This window comes from Emydura macquarii, unplaced genomic scaffold (genome assembly GCF_026122565.2).
Source record: "Emydura macquarii macquarii isolate MOO-44397 ecotype Brisbane River unplaced genomic scaffold, CSIRO-AGI_Emac_v2 contig_1043, whole genome shotgun sequence".
In the NCBI taxonomy this organism is placed as follows: Eukaryota; Metazoa; Chordata; order Testudines; family Chelidae; genus Emydura; species Emydura macquarii.
In genome coordinates, this window is record NW_027131180.1 from 16787615 (window position 1) to 16809853 (window position 22239).

General features: G+C 39.5%; 1 protein-coding gene across 3 annotated transcripts in view; it reads right to left on the minus strand.

The window, feature by feature from the left end:
• Window positions 1–12278, minus strand: part of SLC37A1 (solute carrier family 37 member 1) — a 52709-nt gene extending 40431 nt beyond the window's left edge. For 2 of the 3 annotated variants that reach the window (XM_067545200.1, XM_067545202.1), the window contains exons 1-5: window positions 12099–12278; window positions 8044–8307; window positions 5893–5974; window positions 3128–3254; window positions 11–89 (exon numbers count right to left, since the gene is read on the minus strand). In XM_067545200.1, coding sequence (XP_067401301.1) covers window positions 11–89; window positions 3128–3254; window positions 5893–5974; window positions 8044–8099 — 344 coding nt within the window. In that variant the 5' untranslated portion in view covers window positions 8100–8307; window positions 12099–12278. Of the gene's footprint in view, window positions 1–10; window positions 90–3127; window positions 3255–5892; window positions 5975–8043; window positions 8308–11902; window positions 11938–12098 lie in introns of those variants that run through there. The other variant, XM_067545201.1, reaches the window with a different exon arrangement.
• Between the last annotated feature and the right edge of the window lie 9961 nt (window positions 12279–22239).

Genomic DNA, 22239 nt, shown 5'->3' on the forward strand with positions numbered 1-22239 from the left:
AAGGAATTACCTGAAATACATTCCAACTGCATACGCACACAGAAATGAGTAATCCAGGGCTCCCAGTAACTGCTTGTAGTTGTTCTTGTCTAAGAAGACATTTTCAAAACAAGTCAGTGGAATAAGTTTATCATCAATAGCTTTCAAACCCTTATTATATATTTCATATACAGATCTTGGAAATCTTAAAAAAAAAAAAAGATATTTTTAGTTTAAGTGAATTTTCTAGCAGAAAAAATTGAGAATGCCAGTTTCTTGATGCTTTGCATTCTATTTAACCAAAGAATACTATATTTTCTATTTTCACCTATTACATATTAGAAAAACACTGTTTGGAGCATTCTTAATACCCCCATTACCTGATTCATATCAATATAACATTTGGAAGAAGTGGAAAACACAAATTTATTAGCAAAATATATTGAATTTTCAAGTTTCTAAGAGAACAAAGTTCACAAAAGTTTTTAAAAAATTTAAAATTCCCTAAAAGGAAGATATACTTTTCAAATGTGTCAGGTGCTAACTGCCAAGATGGTGGAAACAGATTGCCATATGGCTTTTTAAAAAGACTAAATACTTTTTAAAAGAAGTAAAATTAAAGGATGTTGTGCTTTATTCTTAGATACTAGAAAATAAATATTTCTGCAAATATTTATTCCTCATTTCCAATGTTCTCTCTGACCCCGTAATCAAAGCTACTTGTGTGGGCTCTGGCAGCCCATGTGTCCCTAAACCTCTGACTGCCACAAACTGGGACTGGATTATAGGGGATGGATCACTCAATAATTATTCTGTTCTATTCATTCCTCTGTAGCATCTGGCGTTGGCCTCAATCAGAAGACAAGACACTGGGCTAGATGGACCAGTGGTCTGACCCAGTATGGCCATTCTTATGAGCCACTATAGTCAATGGGGCTCTCTGCAGGCCAAGAGGTCATCCATGCAGATACAAATCTCAGGAGCAGGGCTATTATTTTGATATATTGGATGAAAAGGAGCATGGTTAAATGACTTGATGATAAAAATACCTGCACCCTGTCTACATTAGTGTTTTCAATGTTGCTTGACCAGAGATGGGAGAATGACAATTGGCTGAAAATTTTCAGTTTAACAGGTGCTGGATTTATGCGCAAAGTCTATGAACCGCACACACAGACCTGGTTCAGCAAGGGACTAAAATGTATGCCAAACTTCAAGTATTTGAATAGCTCCATCAATTTCAACATATGTTTAAACACACTCATATGTTTAAAGTTAGGCACATGCATAGACTTTGCTAAATAGGAGTCACAGGTGATCACACCCAAGTGGAGGCAGCTGTTTGACAATCAGGATCGGTCAGCTTTTCCTACCCCATTTTGAGCACCTGGGCCTAAAATTAGTCTTGGCTACAGACTGACTTCAAACAGAATCACAATCCGAAAGGTTGTGAAAACAACACTGATTTTCAATATCACGTAATCTACCCCAATCTTCTGCTTTTAAATTTATTATTTTTAGAAATCTATTGGATGGAATACTGTGCTCAACAGTAACTTTCTATCTGAGGCAAATTGCTCAGGCTGTAAACATCTCCTGAGAAGTGCCGTTCCCCTGAGGAGCTCTGCATACAATCCCTGGCTCCCAGTGATACATAAACCATTCATAAACTTAATACAACATGGTCTCCAACTATACTGCATGTGGTTGCAATATCAAAGGGAGAATGCAGGTGCAGTTTCCCTGAAAACATGACACATGACACACAAACAGAGGCCCTATTTAAGAGCAGGGTAAGGAGGACTTAAAGGAGAGACTCTGCTCAGCCTGAAATGCCAATGACCCATGGACTCAAAAGAAGGAGGGAGCACAAACTAGAGGAGAGTGCATTTCAGGACTATAATTTTCGAAGATCTGTTAACTCGAGTGCTTTACCAGTAAAGCCACGGTGATTAAAAAATTATTCTGGTGAACCTGTGCTCCTTGCTTGCCTGCCACATTGTCCCCAAAAGGGTAAACTAGGAGCCCCAGAGTGCCCACAGTCAGACTAAGTGGAACTCTGTGAGAGAGAGTGTGTTAGCAACTGAAGGATGAAAGGGGGAAGCTGGTGAGTAGGGTCTCAGAGACTCAGACACTTGTTTTCAGGGTCTAGGATGGCTAAATGGTGGCACCCCATTTCCTGAAGAAGGATGTCAGACAAGAGGCATGTGCTCAGGAGTGTGCCCTAGAGTCTGAGAGCTAGAACTGTATAGTGGGTTACTAAGCCACTTTGTAATGCAGGGGTCCATCTACACAGTTCAGAGTGCAGGATCAGAGCCTAAGTTAGTAACCATTGAACAGTTTCTCCCTTGCTAGTGAGCTATCAATTTCCTAGGATCTTCTAGTGTACGGATATTCCCTGTTAATGATCAGATGCTGAACACAAGATGTCAAGAACTTATTCACAATCTCAATTATATTCAAATTATTACACTATTAACTTATAAATAGGCAAAACATATAGCTAAATTGTAATTAAAATGCTTTCTAAATGAACATCTTTTCTTTGTTTTGAAGGTGCACTTAGCACCTTAGCACTTCTGGAATGTGCATGGTGCTAATGAATAGCTTATAGAGCTGGTCAGATAGGAATGTCCATTCCATGGAAAATTCTGACATTTCAAACTTTATTTTTGTTCCAAATCAGAAACATTGAATTTTTCCACTGAATAGAAATTCTGGAAGCATTGAATTGTTTTGTCTCAGTAGTTTCAGAACCACATATTACATTTATTATAAAATATAAAGGTCAAAATGAAATGAAGAAAAAGTCAAGATGATTAGTTTTGACCCTTTTCAGTGACAAATATATACAAAATCAACAAATTCCCATGAAACATTTAGATTTTGACAGATTTGCGTTTTCTGACTGAAATTTGTTCCATCAAAATTTTTTAGACTTCAGCAGTTGAAGTCATTATAACTTATTTGTAAGAGACTTGCCATTTAAAGCTCCATTTAATTTGTGACACTCATGTTAGCCAGGATAATTTAAAAACAAAACATGCGTCTCTCATTCTTTCCATGGTAAGAATCCTTATGATAAGTAAGAAGTTACAACACTTGTATAAATACCATTATTACAAAATTAGCTTGCAAATGAACTCACCAAATGGCTCCCAACCGCACTGAGATTCATTAGGCAACTTTTTAACAGGCTGAACCTGGATGGCATATTCTTTGTAGGAGTTGAGTTCAATTTCATTTGGAGGAGCACAATGCTTATGTAGTTCTCCCTAATGTCAAAAGAGAATTTGAAAATATAAAACTAATTTGATACAGAATCCTGCTGTACACGAAATAGCAGCAAATTTAACAAAGCGTATTTAAGTCAATGGTGTGTCTATCCTTCTTCACTTGCAGAGCTGTTATGGCTTGTAGGTTCCAGGATATTAGCGAGACAAGGTAGTTGAGGTAATATCTTTTAATGAACCAACTGCAGTTGATCAGAGACAAGCTTTAGAGCTCATACAGAGCTCTTCTTCAGATTGGTCCAATAAAAGATATCATCTCACCCACCTCATCTCTCTAATATCTATTTTAATGGCTTTGGATCAGTTCCTATATGTGAAACACCCTTCATCACATGTGAGGCTAGAAACAGTGTTCTAGTGACAGTGCTCGTCATACTGAGGGATCCCAAAATACTTAACGAACAGTAGGCCTGATTAACCACTGTTATGCTGCTGTTTTATGCTAATGTAAACGCCAAAGGATCCATACAAAGCTTCGCTGGGAGTTACATTGGAGTAACACAATCCTACACCTATTAGAAGTCAATGGAAGTTTTGCCATCAGCTTCAATGGAAGCAGGATTGGGGTCCAAATCTGACAAAAACTACAGTCCCAAACTTGCAAACAATCATGTATCTTCTTAACTTTAAGTACGGTGAATACTCCTATAAGTCACCGTGCACAATGTTAAGCCTGTGTGTAAATCTTTGTAGGCTCAAGGGCAACATATTGCATTTCACCCAACGTTACAATGCAGCACAGCCAAGTTTAGGACAAGGATGGAAGAGAAGAGAAAAACAAACACCACACCCCATTGAAATTGCAAGGGAAAATTAGATAGGCAAAACGTAGTAACCAGGATTGACAGAGCAGGGTTTAACACCCCCTATTCTCACTGCACATACTATGATCAGAAATGGGCCAGGATTTGGCATTTACATCTCATCGGAAAGAGGCATCTCCAACAGCACAGCGCAGCACACTAACAAACATGCCTGGGAAACGGCCGAGTTCACTCAGCAGCTCCTATAGAAGTGAACAAGCATACTGCAGTGGTACATATCAAACAGAAGTAGAACATCTCCCCCAAAGTAGAAATTATCTATTCAAAACGTATAAAGGGATAATGATATACTTTCCTAACAAGCACTCATGTGCAACTGATGTTCCCAGCCACAGAGGTGTAAATTTGGAATAGCTCTATTTACCTCAGTGAAGTTATTCTGGATTTATATGGCTGCAAATATGGGCAGAATTTGTCCTATATCATCCAAGAACATTGCAATGCCCTTTCCTTTAACAAAAAGGCACATTTTTAAAATTGTTTAAAAGTTTATATCTTCAACATTTCTCCTCGTCCCCAAACACACTACTATTGCACATACCAATGCTGCAAGCTGATGTGCATGAGCAGACTTCTAGGTCTGTGAAGAATCCCACTAACATAACCAGGACTCCACGCAGACATAAGGATCTGTCCATTCAGATCACATTGCAGGACTGGGACCCATGAACATTATACAGCATACTGTACCCAAATGAAGTGGAATAGTAAAATATAATGACAGTGAAGAATCAGACTGGGGAGGAGAGGGGGGAAAAAAATCAACTTTTGGAAGGATCAGTATTTTAAAAAAAAAAAAAAAAAAAAGGAAGAAAAAAAGAGAAAGCCAGACCATCAAGTCTAAAAATAAAAATAGAAAATATAGTCTGACACATCAAGCTGCATGAAACTTCAAAGATAATACAGGGAGGAAGGGATTTAGTTTATTAGTTTTTAATTAGATCAAGAAACTGCTCACACTACTTGAAGCCAAGCTAGCAACAGGTATATCTAACACTGGCTTCTAGAGCAGTGTGGATGAGAACTACCTCTCTAAAAAAGAGAACAGTTTTCATATGGAAAATCCTAGTCTATACAGACCAGGGAAACAGTGCTAAAGCCAGTTTTATTCCTTGTGTAAAAAAGGTTCTTAGAGGGAACGAAATCAAAAGGTTAACGAAACACTTGACAATTTGAAATGTAAACAATAAAACATATCTAAGCAATTTGCATTCTGATGACAAGTCCACTACTATTTATTTACAGAATGGAACAAGATTTTTTTAATATAAACAAGCTCTTCAGCAACAAAGCAACAAAATATACATAACAACTTCAGATTAATGTACTGCCAATCTGTTCTGAAAGTCTAAGATGAAAATAAATTATATTTCTTTGACATCACTGCACTAGCTCATATATACTCATATATAGTACTGCACAATAACCAAAATCCTTTCAAATGATCTAATTTGCACAATTTATTCAGTCTCAACTGACTCATCAGCTCTGAGCAACTCTTCTCAGATTTTAGGTCCTGATCACGTGAGGTAAGTGAAGGAGATGCATAAGTGTTTACGGGACCAGAGCCTAAAACCAGAAGTATGTGCAGTATTCTAGGAGCGGTCTCAAAAAATTTATAGCATGAGACTATGGTATGACAAGTGTAATTATCGGCACTTGTTTTTGCAACACTGTGGGTTAAACTTTAAACAATGTCTTTCAAAAAAAAAAAAAAAAAAAAACCCACAAAAGTATTCTTCCCTGTTTGATAAAATTAGGCAGATATTTAAACAAAATGATTCATTGTTGCTTACCTTAACTATACTAATAGGTTTCCTTGATAAGTGGAAACTAGCATATAACAAAAAGGTCAGAACAAAAATGAAGGCCCTGCACCTGTAACAAAAGAAAAATCAGTATTTAATTTTAAATTTCCTAAGTGATTTCATTCATCAGATTTATATTCACCAACATTTTACATTAAACAAAATATTTCAAAATATTCTTCAATTTTTTTTCACTTCATGTTATCATAAACCCTTGAAGCTAGAAAGGCTTTAAATTAACTCTAATTACTGTGTACTGGGGTATACAGTTGAGCAATTTCAATAGTGTATATAGTTATTTAAGCCAGCATCAGAACAAAACATTATTCCTGAATCTGTGACACCTTTACACCAGAGGTTCCCAAACTAGGGTCTGTGGACTACAGAGCACATTGTGCTGGCTCTTTTCTGTTTCCAATGGCTAACGCATATCAAAAGAGAAACAAAAGAAAAATAAACAATGTTATTTATTTTCCTATTACTGGTTTCCATGTAAGCAATTGTTGTAGTGGTCAGATGGCTTTGGTATGATAGGAACACACCTCTCACATTTCCAATTACAATGAGATGTGATCTACCCCACCCCCACCCCTTTTTTTTTTTTTAAACATAAAAAGTTTGTAAATACTTGCCTTTAAGCTGAGGTTTCATTTACATCTACTGTATAGCCATTAGCATATTTTTTTAAATGGAGAAGAGCAGTTTGAAAGATTTGTTGCACTATAGTAGATGGTAAGCAAAGTAGGAAAACAAATACCTGTTAAGTATACTGTTTGATAAATTATACAATGCTGCATGCCTTCAACTTTGCATCCTACATAATATCCAGTTGTTTGTCTGCATATATAAGCAAAAGTATGAACAAGAGCCAAGTGCCATTATAAGTGTAATGTATCCATTTAAATCTACAAAAGAAATGTAGGTACCACAGCACACTATAAATATCGTATGCTTGGTAATGTGCCAAGACAGCATGGCCAACAAACCTCCTGCTGCGAAAACCACCACAGGATCCTTAGTGACCACAAGGGGGGCAGGACTTCAGTATTGGGTGTTGTCTAATGCATGATGCCTCCAGAAATACAGTAGGGCAGACTCTAGTGCTATTCTAAGGCATCGGTCAATTACTGACTGAGAGGCAAACATACAAGTTACTGAATTGCTAATGCATCCTACAGCACAGACAATTTCCTGGATTTTCTTGGAAGTCTCTCATCCAAGAATTGACTATGTTTAACCCTGCTTAGTTTGCAGAATCAATGCCAGCACAGAAGACTCTGTAAATATGCACTCTGTAAATATACTCTCTGTAAATATCCCATGCACACTATCTGGGTTTTCAGATCACAGAACTTACACTGGATGTTCAGTTGTTCTGCCCATTACTGAATATATCATTTCTTAAAAAATAAAACTGCAGTGAGTCTTGTTTTGCAGCTCTGTTAGATGAAGTGTACAATAAAAATAGTTCAAATGGAAAGCATTGATTTATTTCCTTCATTACTCTTATCTTGGAGTCACTTATTTACTGTAACAAAATTCCTTCTCTCTGTCCCTTGAAAGCACAAAAAGAGCTGATGATCAAAACAGAATTAAAAAATTGTCAAAAGACTTTCAAATTTAGATTCCAAGAACAATCAGACAAATATAGTTATTTATTTATTTTACAGTAGCACCAACCAATATCAAGTACTGATTGTGCTAGGCCTTGTTACAAATAAAATTATGGTATCACCCAGGAGAAGAAAGAATATCTATGTTCAGGATAAACAGACTGATTTTTTTTTCCCAGACCTAAACCAAGCAACTCAAAATAAAAAGCTGCGATTCACCAAGCACATATGTGAAGTCAAACAGCAGAACTGCTTGTTCTCTAGCTTACAAATTTAATGGTGATGAAAATGTATTCCAGACCCCTATATCACACTGTACTATAATCAAATCTCCTGATTCAAAAACCTTTAGCAATGTTCTTCATTATGCAATTAAACCAATGTTTTCTTACTTTAAATACAGACTTGTTTTATATTCCAAGAAATAAAACGTTTTTAGCGAGACTGAGTCAATGGAGCCATATTTCTCAGATAACATCTGATATTGTCCAAGACGGATGTCTGTAAGATATAGTTCGAGACTTACCACTGATCTCTTGTAAATAAAATGATGATGCGAACTCCAGGGGGAAGTTGAGCCATTTACTTCACTGCCAGGATCTGGGTTTTAGGTGACAAAATGTTTGGAAAAGGACTGTCCTGAGCTCAAGCCTTTTATCAAAGATAGTCCTAATGCCGTGTAGCTGCACTTTGTTGAATGGTTCTGAAGAGATGTCACACCAAGTAGATCTCCTTTTAGGTTTCCTCTTCGATATTTTCAGTCATTTTGAATGGCCAACTCTTTAGTCAACTGTTTTTTTTAAAAAAAAAAACCAAAACAAGGTTGAAAAGTAAAGGTTTTAATTATAGGTTTAATCAGTGGTTCCCTCTTTCAGTAAACCAAATAAACTGCTGCAACTTTATAGACATTAAAAATGTGAAGAAATAGTTTAAACCAATTAAAAATTACAAATTTCTAAAGGCTGTCTTTCTTAATTTATTGGTACCAAACATGAGTTTAAGAAATCAGTACAGATAAAATGCGCCCGGGGAGGGGGAGGCCCTCATTGAGGACGTGATCCAAAGGCCACTGAAGTCAATGAAAAGATCCCATTGATTTCAGTGGGTTTTGCTTTTGCCCCGAGAAGACTGCAAGTGGGCAATTCCCTACCAGGCAAAGATGTACTTTAAAATAACAGAAGCATTCAAATTCCTGATGCCATAGGGAACTTACCGATTCCTGGCCCGACAGAGTTATTTGAGACCTTCTTCTCTCAATAAGAAAAGGTGCACGATATCCTTTATTACAGGTACTGCATGGTGTGCTAGTTGTGCTGCTATTTGACATGTTTGGCCCAAGCTGATAAATGCTAAGACTGAGACTGATCTCCCTCAACGAGCAAAAGAAAGTAAGCTAATGAAAAATCTTATTTTAAAATACTCACTATTGCTAATAATTAGAACTTGTCTAATAAATAGGATTGTCAGGAGATGCCACATGGCAGCTAGAGGCATTGTGTTGTGAGCTTTTTTCCTTTAATCTTCATTCTTCTGTTTTAGCACAAACAGGAACTGTGCTTTTGCTCTCCCAACAGTAGACAGTGTTCAACACAGTAACTGTGATATCAAAGGTGGCCTTTCTAAATCTAACTTTAACTCTATTTTAGATGTTTTGTTTCTAAGTCTTTGGGATGGGGAAATCTAATCACCCCTGGAATTATTAAACCTTTCACTATGAGTTCACTGGTTTGCTCCTTTCTGCTGCCATGTGTTTTTGTTGCTGCTGTGCACTTAGAAGCATAGAATCATAGAAGATTAAGGTTGGAAGGGACATCAGGAGGTCATCTAGTCCAACCCTCTGCTCAAAGCAGGACGAACCCCTACTAAATCATCCCAGCCATGGCTTGCTCCCTTAGCTTTTCATGCCGCCCCTGGTTTAACTTTTCCTTTCTTCATGAGTGAAATTCACCCCACTATGCACAGCCCACTCATTTCTGCCCTGCACAGAGAGTTCCGCTGCTGGAGCAGTCACACAAGAATGCCTGCAAGCCCACTATGTATATCTCCATGCTAGTCCCACATAGGTTGGTATCAGGGCCACTGTGGGGCTCCAGCAGAACCTTGTGCCTCATACAACTGGTGCAGAAGGCTGAAATAATGGTTGCATGGAGCGTGCTGCATAGCACCCAGACACTAGTTTGTGGAGACTGATTTCACCTTCTTAACCACCACCCATATAGAGCCTCAAAATGCTGTCTTTATGCTGATGAAGCAGATCTCAGCCTAAATGCTCAGTGAAAAAATTTCAACTGTTTGTAATCCCCTTCATCCACCCACCCACAAGTTCACCAGATGTCTGAAGGTGTTAAAAAAAAAAAAAAAAAAAGGAGAATCTGTGACAAGTGACAAAAATGTAGCCATAGGAACAAGTTACATTCATTTTATGGCAGCATGAGATCGTTAAGTATTAATATTAAGTTAATTTCTGGAAGGGCCTGTAGCATATTACAAAGGCAATGCAAGTATAATAGGTAACTTACTGTTGAGCCATTTTCTATTCTTTTTATTAAAGCAAGTGTAAATATACAAATCAGGAAAAAAACAAAAACATTTTAACATGTTTCCTAGTCTTTTGTTTTCAGTGACTCTGGATCTAATTAAGTCCTGGACCTAATTTCCTAACCTAAAAGGAGCAAATGAATTGCAAGAAAGGGGCATCTCAAGCATGGTAGATAAATTAATGCCTTACCATCTTCTCATTTGATTAGTGTTGTGGAAGGCATGCTATAGTTAACTTTGAAATGGCATTTGCAATCCAAGGGCTAGATTGTGCCTTTTAAACACAGCACTAAGCTAGGGCTGTACATACACTGCATCATTCCTGGAGGCACTATGCATTACTGAGACAATTACATTTCCTCCTTGCTTCTCCCTTGCTCCATGAAGGTATAATAATTTGCTGCAGCAGCAAACTGCAAGAACTCTCAACACTGGGCAAAACTGTGCTGCCCAGTGCATTGAGGGACTGGAGTGAAGGCTCTGTCCACTCCCACCTACCCTGGGAGAAGTAGAGTAAGCTGGTATGCAGCACCCACTTACCTCTGTATGCTTGGGCCCAAGGTCCCAGTAGACCATGCAGAGGGGTAAGGAATTTTGCACTCCCTGGAGCAAACACCTAGCAAACAGAAGTCCAAAACCTAGCCCCAAACCGCTATTTTCCATAGCTTATAAACTCTTCATAAACAAATCTTGGGTACGGATATGCCTCATGCTTTGTCTTTACTCATAAGGGATTTCAAAACAAAACAACACAAACAAAAAGACCCAAAACCTTCAGGAATATGCAGTATAGCTTGAACTGGTCTGCGATGATCAGTAAAGATGAAATGTAGCACTGGTGAGAGCACCCAAATGGAGGCTATTGCAACACACGAAGACTGAACTGTAGGACAATACAACTGCTCAGTCTTCCTTCATGCCAACATGCTGAATCAAGAACAATGTACTTAAATATGAATCATCATCATAGGCTGCATAATGATTGCTCCTAGGTCATTTTAACAACAAGGGAAAGAGCGAATCTAAGTTTCTTGTTCTTCAACAGGTGGAACTTCCTGATCTTTATGATAGCCTACATCCTGGAAAGTTTGATTACATACTGCAGATCTGTTTCCCCATGATTCAACACCACCCAGAGCAGAGCTTATCTCTGGGTTTCATCATTGTTTTGGTGTTGCTTGTCAGAACACTGTGCCTTAAATTATATAAACACACACAATTACTATCGCCCCTTTTCAAGACAAATACAGACTTATTGCAAAACAATCCATTGTATAAACTGTGCCTATAAGTTCAATTCATACTGTGGTTACCTGGTCAGTAAGGGTCTGAGGAAACTTTCTGTTTTGGACCTGCAGCTAACAGACTTTTACAACTACTTCAACCCACATGGGGAAAAAAACCCTAGAATTTATTTCTAAACCCACCTCTAGCTTCTATAACGCTGCAAGCACCTCCAAACATCCCGTCACTCCGCTGACGGGTCAGCTTTGGAAAACTAAGCAGGGAAGAGGGGTCACACTCATCCGCCAGGGGAAATGAGGATGTCAGCTGACAAGACATTCTGGTCCCCCCCCCAGATTAATTCCCTAACCACAAAAAGCACCAGTCTGAATAGTCTCGTCTGGCTGAAGCCACTGGCCCCACTCACGGAAATGCAAGAGTTGGCAGGACTGGGATCATATTGTGTGTAGTGTGCATCTTCCCGAGGCTGTCTGGAGCTAGGCAGTGGTCGTGTTAATGAGGAAGGCTGGGAGGGGGAGAAGGAGGAGATACAGGCAAAGGGGGGGAACCAGAGCTAAAGACGCCAAGCTGTAACACTGCCTCCCTTTGCCTCGGCCACTTACACTCACTCGCCCTTTCCCATGCATAGGTGGCGATCATTACTCCCAGGCGCCGGCGGCAGGTGCCTCTAGATAACAAACAGCACCACCCCACCGACGGAGCCCCGCCTTTGAGAGACCTCAAGAGCGCCCCACTTTCCCAGCAGCGCCCCTGAGCCTTCCCCGGGGCAAGCACCGGCCCGCGTACCAGGGAGCTCACCGGAAAATCGTGCCTGGAGCTCAGCCAGGGGGTTCCGTCGGTGCCCGGCCTCGCTCAGCGCAGCGGCTGCTGTCTCCTGCCGCTTGGAGACTTCCTGGATTAGCGAGGCGGGCGGGCGTGGCTCGCTCTGGTTTCATTCATGCTCAGCCGGACACCGGCCTCAGCCCTCGGTGCTATAAAAGAACCTGTTTGCCCAGGCGCGCCGCCCGAGCCCCTGATAAGCAAGCAGCCGCCGCCCCACAACAGTGGAAGAAGAAAGATGCACACCGCGCTACGGACAGAGAGCGTCGACGTGGAAAGACACCGCTTCGGTTATACAGTTAAACCTGTCCCGTGTGCACGCAGCAGCACGTCTGACTCGATCCACTGAGACTTGCAGGGGACGGCAGAATATTAGAGAGCGACTTCCAAAATGTAACATGTGCAGCTTTCTTTCAATCGTTACAAATGATTTCTGGTTAAAAGGGCAAAACTGTTAGGTCCCTCGTTTGGGGACATTGTTTAGGTTTTGTAGACACAGCCCTAACTCCCCCCCCCCCCGACGAAAACCCACAAATTCAATGGGAAAGAAAAAATATTCCCCCGTCTTGTTTGCGACCCAGTTGCAGCAAGATTGTGTGACTTGCAATAGACTCTCGAAAGTGAAAGTGACACCCGGTTGGGCCCTATTGGCTGCATGGACTTTAGTTAAGTTTTTAAACAAAAGGAGGTTTTTGTAAGGTTTTGTGTTTGTTTTTTTTTTTTAAATAAAAAACCACTAATTTTAACCTGACACTTTTCTTTTAATTTGTGCATTCAAGACTTTCTTTTTAATTATTCTTTTTTATTTGTTCGAGATTATTTTGAAAATGCAAGATGCATTTACTATATAGCGCCTACTTATCAAATGTCATCGTCTGATATGCCGTACAGATACTGGCCCTGATCCTTCAAAAACTTAAGCAGGTGCTTAACTTTATTTATGCAGTCTGAGGAGTCCCATTGAAGACAATTGGGCTACTCTCCTAGTATGCCAGTCTCAAATGTTCAAAACTCATGATGCAGATTCATGAAACTGGTTTAAAAATCATGATTTTAAAAAAATGATCAATTGTGGGTTCTTTTTATTTGCCATCTGTTTTCTGAGCCTATATAGTGCATTTGCTTCATATTTTTAAGCTTTTCTCAGTAACCCTGAAGGCTAGAAACTTACTTTTTTTTAAATGAAAGATGAAATACTCATGTAAATATATGATTCCTGTAACTGGGACTTAAAGAAAAATACTAAATATTGCTAGACTTTTGATAAAATTGTGAGAGTGGGTAACACTGCTCACCATGCACAAAGTACAGGCTCTTTGTCAAGAAACTAGACCCCGGATTTACAGGAAAATGAATTTAATATAGTTTTTCCCTCTCCCCCTTCTCTAATTTGTACAAACCCTTAGTTCAGTTGTGTGTTTTTAAGAATCTGTTTATTTCATTCAATACTCAGTAATGTTAAGTTATCTAGTAGTAGTTTTAATTATCCTGTACAGTGTGGACAGTTTCTATTTTGTATAATGTAATATCCCTGGCTCCAGCAGTCTGTTTATAAAAGGTCTCACAATTCTTGCTGAAAAGTTGTGCTTTATTTCATTTTCTCCCTTGTAGTGGCTGTCCCAGCTTTCACAATTAAACAAACTCATTAGTTCCTAACATGATTTTATTTATGTCTGAGCCTATAAACATATACGCTCAACTTTACTATCTTGGGTAGGCCCATCCATTTCAATGGGACTGGTCACACTAGTAAAATTAAGCATGTGCATAAGTGTTTGCAGACTCAGGTCCTTGGCATTACACTGATGCTTAGTAAAATTACACTAGATAGTTTTGATCTTAGGTAGCTGTTGTATAGCTTGCTTTTTCTCTTTGGAATTCAGTTTCCAAAGGAATAGCTCCACTACATAAGCTATTGGAGAGAGTTGTTTTATGTGACTAGGCCCACAATATTCCAGCACAGGCCCAAACAAATACCCCATTTGCTTTACAGACAGCACTTGTCTTCCTCCTGCAAGCGGAGTATTTGGCAGAGTATTCACAACTATTTAAGATGGGGAAAAAACACATCCCCACATTGGAAGCTAAAGCATTGTCTTTGATTATGACCAATCTTATCCTCAAAATAGAGCGTTTGTGTTTCACAGGTAATCCAGCAACTTGGGACCAGTTTCAGAAAAACAAACACTCCTACTCTGTATGTTAAAGGTTTAGCTTTGGCACAACTAATAGAGAGAAACATTATATAATATGGGCTAAATTATGACTTTATCACAAACCCTGGCAGTACATAGTTGCTCAGTCACCATATGGTCCCTTGTTCCCCCCATTATTCTAGAGGGGAAATGATCTGCCTCAGCCTTATGTCTGACATGGCTTTACTTCCCCCTCCATACCAGCTCAGCTGTGCTGACTGGCTAGTTCATTGGAGGAGGAGCCAAAGTTCCATCCACTCCCCATCTGTGCAGAGAGGTGGGGGAGCCAGGGCCTCAAGGAAGTTGCTTTATCTCCACACTGCTGCTCACTATATGAGTAACCCTGGCAGGGAAAGACAATTTATGCCCCCTTCTTCCACTGTGCAGGAGCATTGGGCACATGACAATACTGCCCATCCAATATGAGAAAACTTGATATGTACCGAGGAGGAAGTAGGTACGTTAACATCAGCTATACTCTCTTAATAACTACAGTCGAGACAATGCAGGGAGGAATGACATTACTGAGCTATATATGGAAGCCATCCGTCTTGGACTGCTTCTTTATCAATATGCTGATTTTTTAAATTTCTATGATCTGAAGTCTTTAAAAGGGAAAAAAATAGAAAGAGGGTGCCCTTGTAGGAAACACAATTTATATGAATCACGCCACTGCCCTGCACGTTGCCCTGCCAGCACCAGAAGATACTCAGGCGATGTTTATTCTGACTGACATGAAAAATGCAGATTTGCACTTGTCAGCAGAAAGGCCGGACACCCTAAGTAGCATTTGTTTATATGCTCAATTTAAATTATATTCTTAGCATTACATGCACAGCCTCTTCTATCTTTTAAGTCTGTTTTGACCTGGTTATGTTATCCCATGCCTACTCTCCTAAAGCTTGATTTGGTAACATCCAGTCCCTGAATGCAAACATCTCCTTAAAATAAATACAATACAATACAATTCTCTTTGAAGCTGAAAATATTGTTCTTATTAAGATGAAACAAAATCTCTTCCAGTCTGTTCTTCTCACTAACAACACCAGAGACCACTGCCACATTTAGCACAGCTACCCTTACTGTTATGCCAACACTGGTTGCCAACAGCTAAACTTGCCAAAAACCAGCAAGTAAGCAAGAACACATACAAAGAGTGACAGGAGTCTGTGTCTGCTAGGTACATAGGAGAACAGTGGCAGGGAGAGTCAGACGGTCAGCCTCCAGCCTGAGATGCAGATAGTGATATGGCCAAGAGTAAAAGCTTTTTAAAAAACACTTTGTTTTTAAAAAGAGAGGAGCATACATAATCTGTGCAAAATAATTGTTGGGTTTTGATGATGTTTTCTTTTTGGAAGAAGATATGTATGAGGATTGGAGTACATTGTTGTACTGATAATTCAAACCATTTCCTTTCTTGCCACGGCTGTATCAGCATTCACATTGCCAAAAATAATAATAAAAAAAAAGGTGTGTGTTTGTCTCCAAAAATAAACAGTAATTATGCTCTGCATATTGACACATTCTTGACTACATCCCTGCTGACATCAGAATCTGAAAAGGTAATCCAATTTCCTGGGTCAAAAGTCAGTTTGATTTGTACTGAACTAAGGTGTACTCTTAACTCTGTAAGGCCCTGGTTCAGTATGTGCTGAAATCCCATTGACGTCAATGGAAGTTAAGCATATTCTTAAGCATTTTACTGAATAGGATGCTTTGTTGAATTGGGGCCTTAAAATAGATATTGCTTCCTGTAGCCACATACAGCATTTAGATGTATACAGCTGGTATGTGTTTTCCTCCCAGTATGGTATATTGCATGATCTAATTTTCTTGATTTATAATTAGTCTTTTATGTACATGCAGAGTTCAGAAAAGCTAATGCCTTCTCTAGCTAATAATGGGTTACTGTATACTATATTGTATATGTTTTATACAGCAAAATTTACTCATACTTTATTCCAGAGAAGTAGCAGAATTCCAGGCACTGGTACAACCATTGGTCTTCATTTGTTTTTATTAGTTTTAACAGTCTTTGTCTCTCCAACAGAAGACAGGGGATATTATATAAACAATTTACACCAAAACTGGGCCAGTCCAGATATAACCAGCCATCAAACCTTAGCAAATAAAAAATTTTTAAAAAAAATCCAGAAGGAAGAGCTGGTAACAAAAGGGGGGGAGAAAATCACTATAGGTCTAGTGATCTGGATATATATCCTCTTAAGAGCCAACAAAAAACTCTAGTCCACATCCTTAGGAAGGGAGTTCAACAGAGAGTTCCTGAACCAAGAAGTTTCTGTTCTAGCCTGACTGAGATGGCACCTCTGAATTAAGGGTGTGAGCCAAAGCCCATTGATGTCAATGGAAGTCTTTCCATTCACTTCCATAGGCATTGAATCAGGCCCACCCAGCAAAGACAAGATGGTTAATTTCAGTTGCTCTGGAGAGCACAGGGAGAGAGGCTGTCCTACTGCCACGCTTTGGACAAATATCACTAATTTTCATTGATTTTACTGGGGAAGGCTTTCGGCACACTTGCAACGGGTGTAAGAGCACTACCAGAACATTTTAAACAAATATTTTTGTTATAACAAGAGTAAATATTTCTCTAATCTTCAATAAATAAACATTTTATCCGTGGCTGTTTTATCTGAAAATCTGAACTGAAGATCCACCATTGACATAATGTCTTTCTAATCAAACATTAAAGGACACTAACTTTTTGATAAAAGTTGTAGGTTAGAAATGCTTTTGTAAAAAAAAAAAAATATGGCAAAGTCTTGTGCATTTATAACTAGAGTTGTGCCAGGACTGGTATACCAGATTTAAATCCACCTAGATCTTGGGGAGGTATGAATCTGGATTCCTTTGGATATCAGAGCATAGGGGAAACACAAAGTCTACTCTGCATGACCAATCTTAGAGAAAAGCATCTGTTGCCAGTGCATTTTGTGCTCTCATAACTGTGTCCAAATAGCACATATATTAAGGGAATACTTTCAAGAGGGCAGGAAGCAATTATTCTCATTAGGTAAGGATGGTTAAAGTAATAATCCAATTAAACAGCAACAGGGAAAATTAGGTTTAATATTAAGAAAACATAATTACTGGAATGATTATGCAATAGAACACACTAATATGGATAGCTGTAGAATTGCCTTCGAGTGCTATTTAAGGATAGCTGTGGCGTCTATAATAATGGCTCCTAGCATGATCCTGAAAGTTACACACTCCCTGTCTCATGAAGAATCTCTTGTCTCATGCAGACAAATGAGGTCAGCTGCCTCTGTGTCATTATCCCCCTCTTACTGGGCCCTTTGTGGAGATTCTCCACAGGGAATGGGCTCTAGTGCCAGGCTTTTCCATGTAGCCTCTTCCACTAAAGAAACCATCTTGAATGGTGTTTCTTGGGCATTAGGTGTGAGGAAGACCTGGGCAGAGCTACTCCATTTGATCCATTCTACTAGGAACCAGTACCATTTAAGTGAGTATGAAGGGCACTTGTCCTCTGCGATCCCAGATGTGACAGAGGAGGTGGAATCACTAGCCATACGATAGTGGGGCAAACCTTGCCTGTCTGTGAAACAATTTGAAATGAATTCCATTAAGGAATCTGTGGGAAATTGTTCTCTCCTTTAATCCTCTCCTGTATTTTCTAACATGGGTATGACTGAACTAGCCCAATTCACTCAATACTGCCATTCTGCAGGAGCTTGCTTCCAGCCCATATAATCCTTGATTTGGAAAATTCACGGCAATAGGGCAAGATGTACCAGTAATTTACCTTGACAGGATGACAAATTATAGATCCTTCATCAATCCTTTTTTAAAGCACCTGGAAAATGAAACTAATTCTCATTTGAACCCTGCCCACACAAAGAGTACCAACAATACATTAAGAACTCAGAATTTTTTTTAAAAGGGTTGTTTTTCCTTTAACTTTCTTATTATAAATGCAGCCTGCACGTCAACATATTGCCAATCTTACATCCCATCTGATCACCCTTCCACCGAAGTCTGGATGAGAACAAACTGGGAGAAAATGAGAGAAGGAAAGGAATAGCAAACAGCATGTGTAATCCCATGATCCATGTCACCAGCCTCTTGACACCAAACATGTATAAAGAGGGTTAGAAGAGAAAGACACAGTTTCTTTTCAAATCTCATTATTTGAGGAAGTTACAAAGTTGCAGAAGGGCTGCCACTACCTGCCATTGTAAGAACACAAAGTCATGGTGTGGGAGTGGGAATGGGGTATTCCATGAACATAACTTCAAAGAAAGGAATGTTTCTTTTGATGATCTTAGCTTGAGAAGCCTAAACCTGTTCCCCATAGAAAGTCATGGAGTTTCTCTTGGCTCACCAGAAGCAGTGTCTTTATCTCCACACTTCTCAAACTGACTAGAGCTCTCTGAGCAGAAGGAGACGACTCTAGGGACCATTACTGATGGATAAACAGATGCAAATAGACAGGTAAATTAGTCAGAGATTGCCTCTCTCCATGACTGTAGTTTGGGGTTGATCACTGGAGGCTAGTCACGTGGAAAGAAGAAGAGTCTGCAGCCTGCCATAGGCAGTAGTAGTACAGACTGCCACTAATCTATCAACTCTCTGAGAAGAAGCCACAACTACACATATTATGGTAAAAGAAAAGGCTAATTATACAAAGCAGAAGCAGCCTATATTTGACCTATGGAAACAACTTCACCTTGCAAGTTAGGAGCAGGCCTATTAAGTGTCATAGTGTTAGGGAGCAAGAAGGAGTGTATTAGCCCTAATGAACCTAGTCATTTCACTTTTCTCCTTCATGGTCTGCTTCCTTTGCCAAATTGGGTTTCAGATGACTTTTGTGAAGAAATCAGGTAATTTTACTGCTATATTATTATGAACTGGGCCCAAATAAGTAGAACTGGGAATTTCTTATATTTGTTTTAAAATACACTGCAATAAAACCCTGCAATGAAGAAAGAAATAAAGTAAATCTGTATGGTAGAGGTACTGTTAACAGCATTTTCTTCCTTTACTGATCAGTGCAATTGGCATAAAAGATTTATTTACCTAATTAGTGCCCACTCTCTCATTAGGGGCTACAGTAACTTCACCTGTTAGAGAAGAAGTGGAGAAGAGTTCATAAGGGTTAATTTCCTGGTGGAGAAAGAGTTTTTCCTTTAAATAACAGTTGGCATGTCATTCTCTCTCTCTTCTAAGTATTGAAAGGGGAAACTCCCTTTCTTTTATATAAAAGTTTAGGAGGAAAATACTTTTCTATATATGTTAAGAATGGAATGTGCTAAGCACTTCAAAATCAGCTGTAAGGTTGGAAGAGTGCTGGGATAGGGATTTCCACTTCCCTGCCTCTGCAATAGAATTGGAGCAGGGTCACATTTAGCTGAGAAGAAATGAAGTGCTACCAGTATTTCAAGAATGGCTTCCTCCATATTCCTTAGGCTGTGACAAACTCTGTCTCAGGAGTATCTCTGTTTACAGGGTGTGGGGAAGGAAGGACTAGAGAAGTCATTCATTTGTTTTCATGTATAAACCAAACTTATTTCTCAGCCAGCCATAAACACAGAGGGATACATACAGATATGTTAAGCAGCTGGAAGGGTTTATACTTTGTTCATAAGTGTAATAGACTCTAAGTTGTGCAATTTGAAGAGGGGTGAATTGAAGACCTGGTTAAAGATCTGGGAGTATTCTTTTCTATGATATTTTTTTTTAAATAGCTGGTTCATTCCAATGGAAATAAATTTGTCATTCATGGCCCTTATTCTGCCCCCATTGAAGCCAATAGAAAAAAATCTCATTGACTTCAACGGCTCAGGAGTGAGTCCCAGAAATAAACCTGCTTTGGCAATGATAATTTAATGATCTCCAGAGCAAAGATGAGTTCTTTTGGAGTCAGGGAAATCACTTCTACTTTCACCTTAAATTGGTGACAGAATTCTAAAAAGGGGTTCCCAAGAGTCATATCAGAGGCTAGGTGGTGAAAAACTGATATAGTTTACAGATGTGCTGCTGCTGGAGGAGAGATGAGAGTACATTGAAAAGGGCCTCAGATGGAGAACTCTTTAAGGGCTGAAAAGCTGGAGTGTACTCAGTTGGCTTACAAAAAGCATAAAACCACATGGGTTCTTCAACAGCTTGTGATTATAAATGTCATTTGAGCATCTGGTTATGTAAGAAACTGAGACTCGCGCAGATCCCAGCACCCCATTTGAGCACCCCATCTCAGCCACACACTAGAATACTGTGAGGGAACTAAACCACTGGTCCCTGGAATTTTAAGCCTCTGGAGCCTGAATGGAGCCCAGCCACTGGATCCCTAGGCATACTCTCAGGGCACAGGCTCTCTGTCTAGCACTTCTTCCTGAGATCTGGCAGCTGCTGTTCAGCTGCCTACCCTCTTGGCTGAGTCCTGACTCTTCAGATTCCCCCGGAGCTTAGACACACCCTCTCTTAGCACTCTACCCCAAGGCTTGAGCCTTCTGGGTTACCTCTTCAGTGGGCCACGGGGTGGGTTTAAACGCTTAACAGACTGACAGAAATCTAAACATTCTTGCTCTTTATTAGCACGAGAGTTACACAGAGAGTACAGACCATTATGAAACAATGAACATTCTAAATGCAATGTCCTTCACTAGCTCACCCTTCTTTTGGGAGTCCCTGAAAGACCATCTGTGTTCAGGAAGATAGGCAGGGTCCCCTTCCTCATGAGGCTACATATTGGCTTGCTTCTCCCTCCACTTGAGCTGAAGAAAAATGACCAAAGACTGAGAGCATATAGAACAGCTTCTGCCTTTTTTACAACCTTCCAGTGTTCTCAGTCAAGTGACTCCCTGAGCAGCCTCAACAGGTGACCACAGAGTCCTATCTGGTGACTTTGTGCCAGGTAACCTCTCACCTGCTAATTCAGTTCTCTGGGCAGGGGCCAGTCTATTGTTTAGAGCTAGTCCATTTCAATGGGAGAGCATTTTTATGTCAACAACCCTCTTTTGTTATTCTTGGGTCAGCATCCCTCTGGAATTCTGGTTCAAGATGGAGGTCACAGGACAGGAGGAAGGTAACGACCAGCCTTACAATCAAAATGGAATTTGCAATCTGACATAGACATACACAGAGCTCATAATCTCAAACAGAATTCACAGATTGTACAGACAAATCCTGCTAATCATCACAGAGGTGTTTTCAGGGGGAGGAAGGAGGAAATATGAAAATGAGGTGTCAATGTTTAGTGTTGGCAAACAGATGTCAAATTCTGAAAGTAGTAAGAAATTGGAAGAAAGTGGTTTGCATACCATATAGTTATTAAAAAATAACTGTACAGGGCCCCTCATCCAGATACTGGGAATTTGCATAAGTGAGAAATAGCCATGTAATTATGAGTTACTACAGCTTTTTTTGCTCTGACAGCTGGGGAGGTTTGATTTCAGTATTGTTAAACCCTCAGATTAATAACCATGCACTAAATAAATCCCAAAGCCAAAAGACAAGGTGTTTGTTAGCTAAGTACACAGTTATTTTGGGGCCAGTATTAATCAATATTGAACTACTTTTTAATACATTTTTCTTCCCCTCCCCCCACCTTTGTTCCCTGTGGAATAAAAACATATATACACGAGTGCCAAATAATAATAACACCTAGCTCTTATATAATATTTTTCATCAGTAGTTCTCAAAGCATTTTACAAAGGGAGATCAATATAATTATCTCCATTTTATAGATGGAGAAATGGGGACACAGGGAGGGGAAGTGACTTACCTAAAGTTACCCAGCAGGCCAGTGGCAGACCCACTAATAAGTGCCATGTTTCTACATAGTGAATGTGTAGACTCCTGTGTGAACTAATGTGAAAAAACCAGTCCTTTTCATATATTGCAGTCCACACATAGTAAGTCAGTTTTTTATTATCCATTTCCTA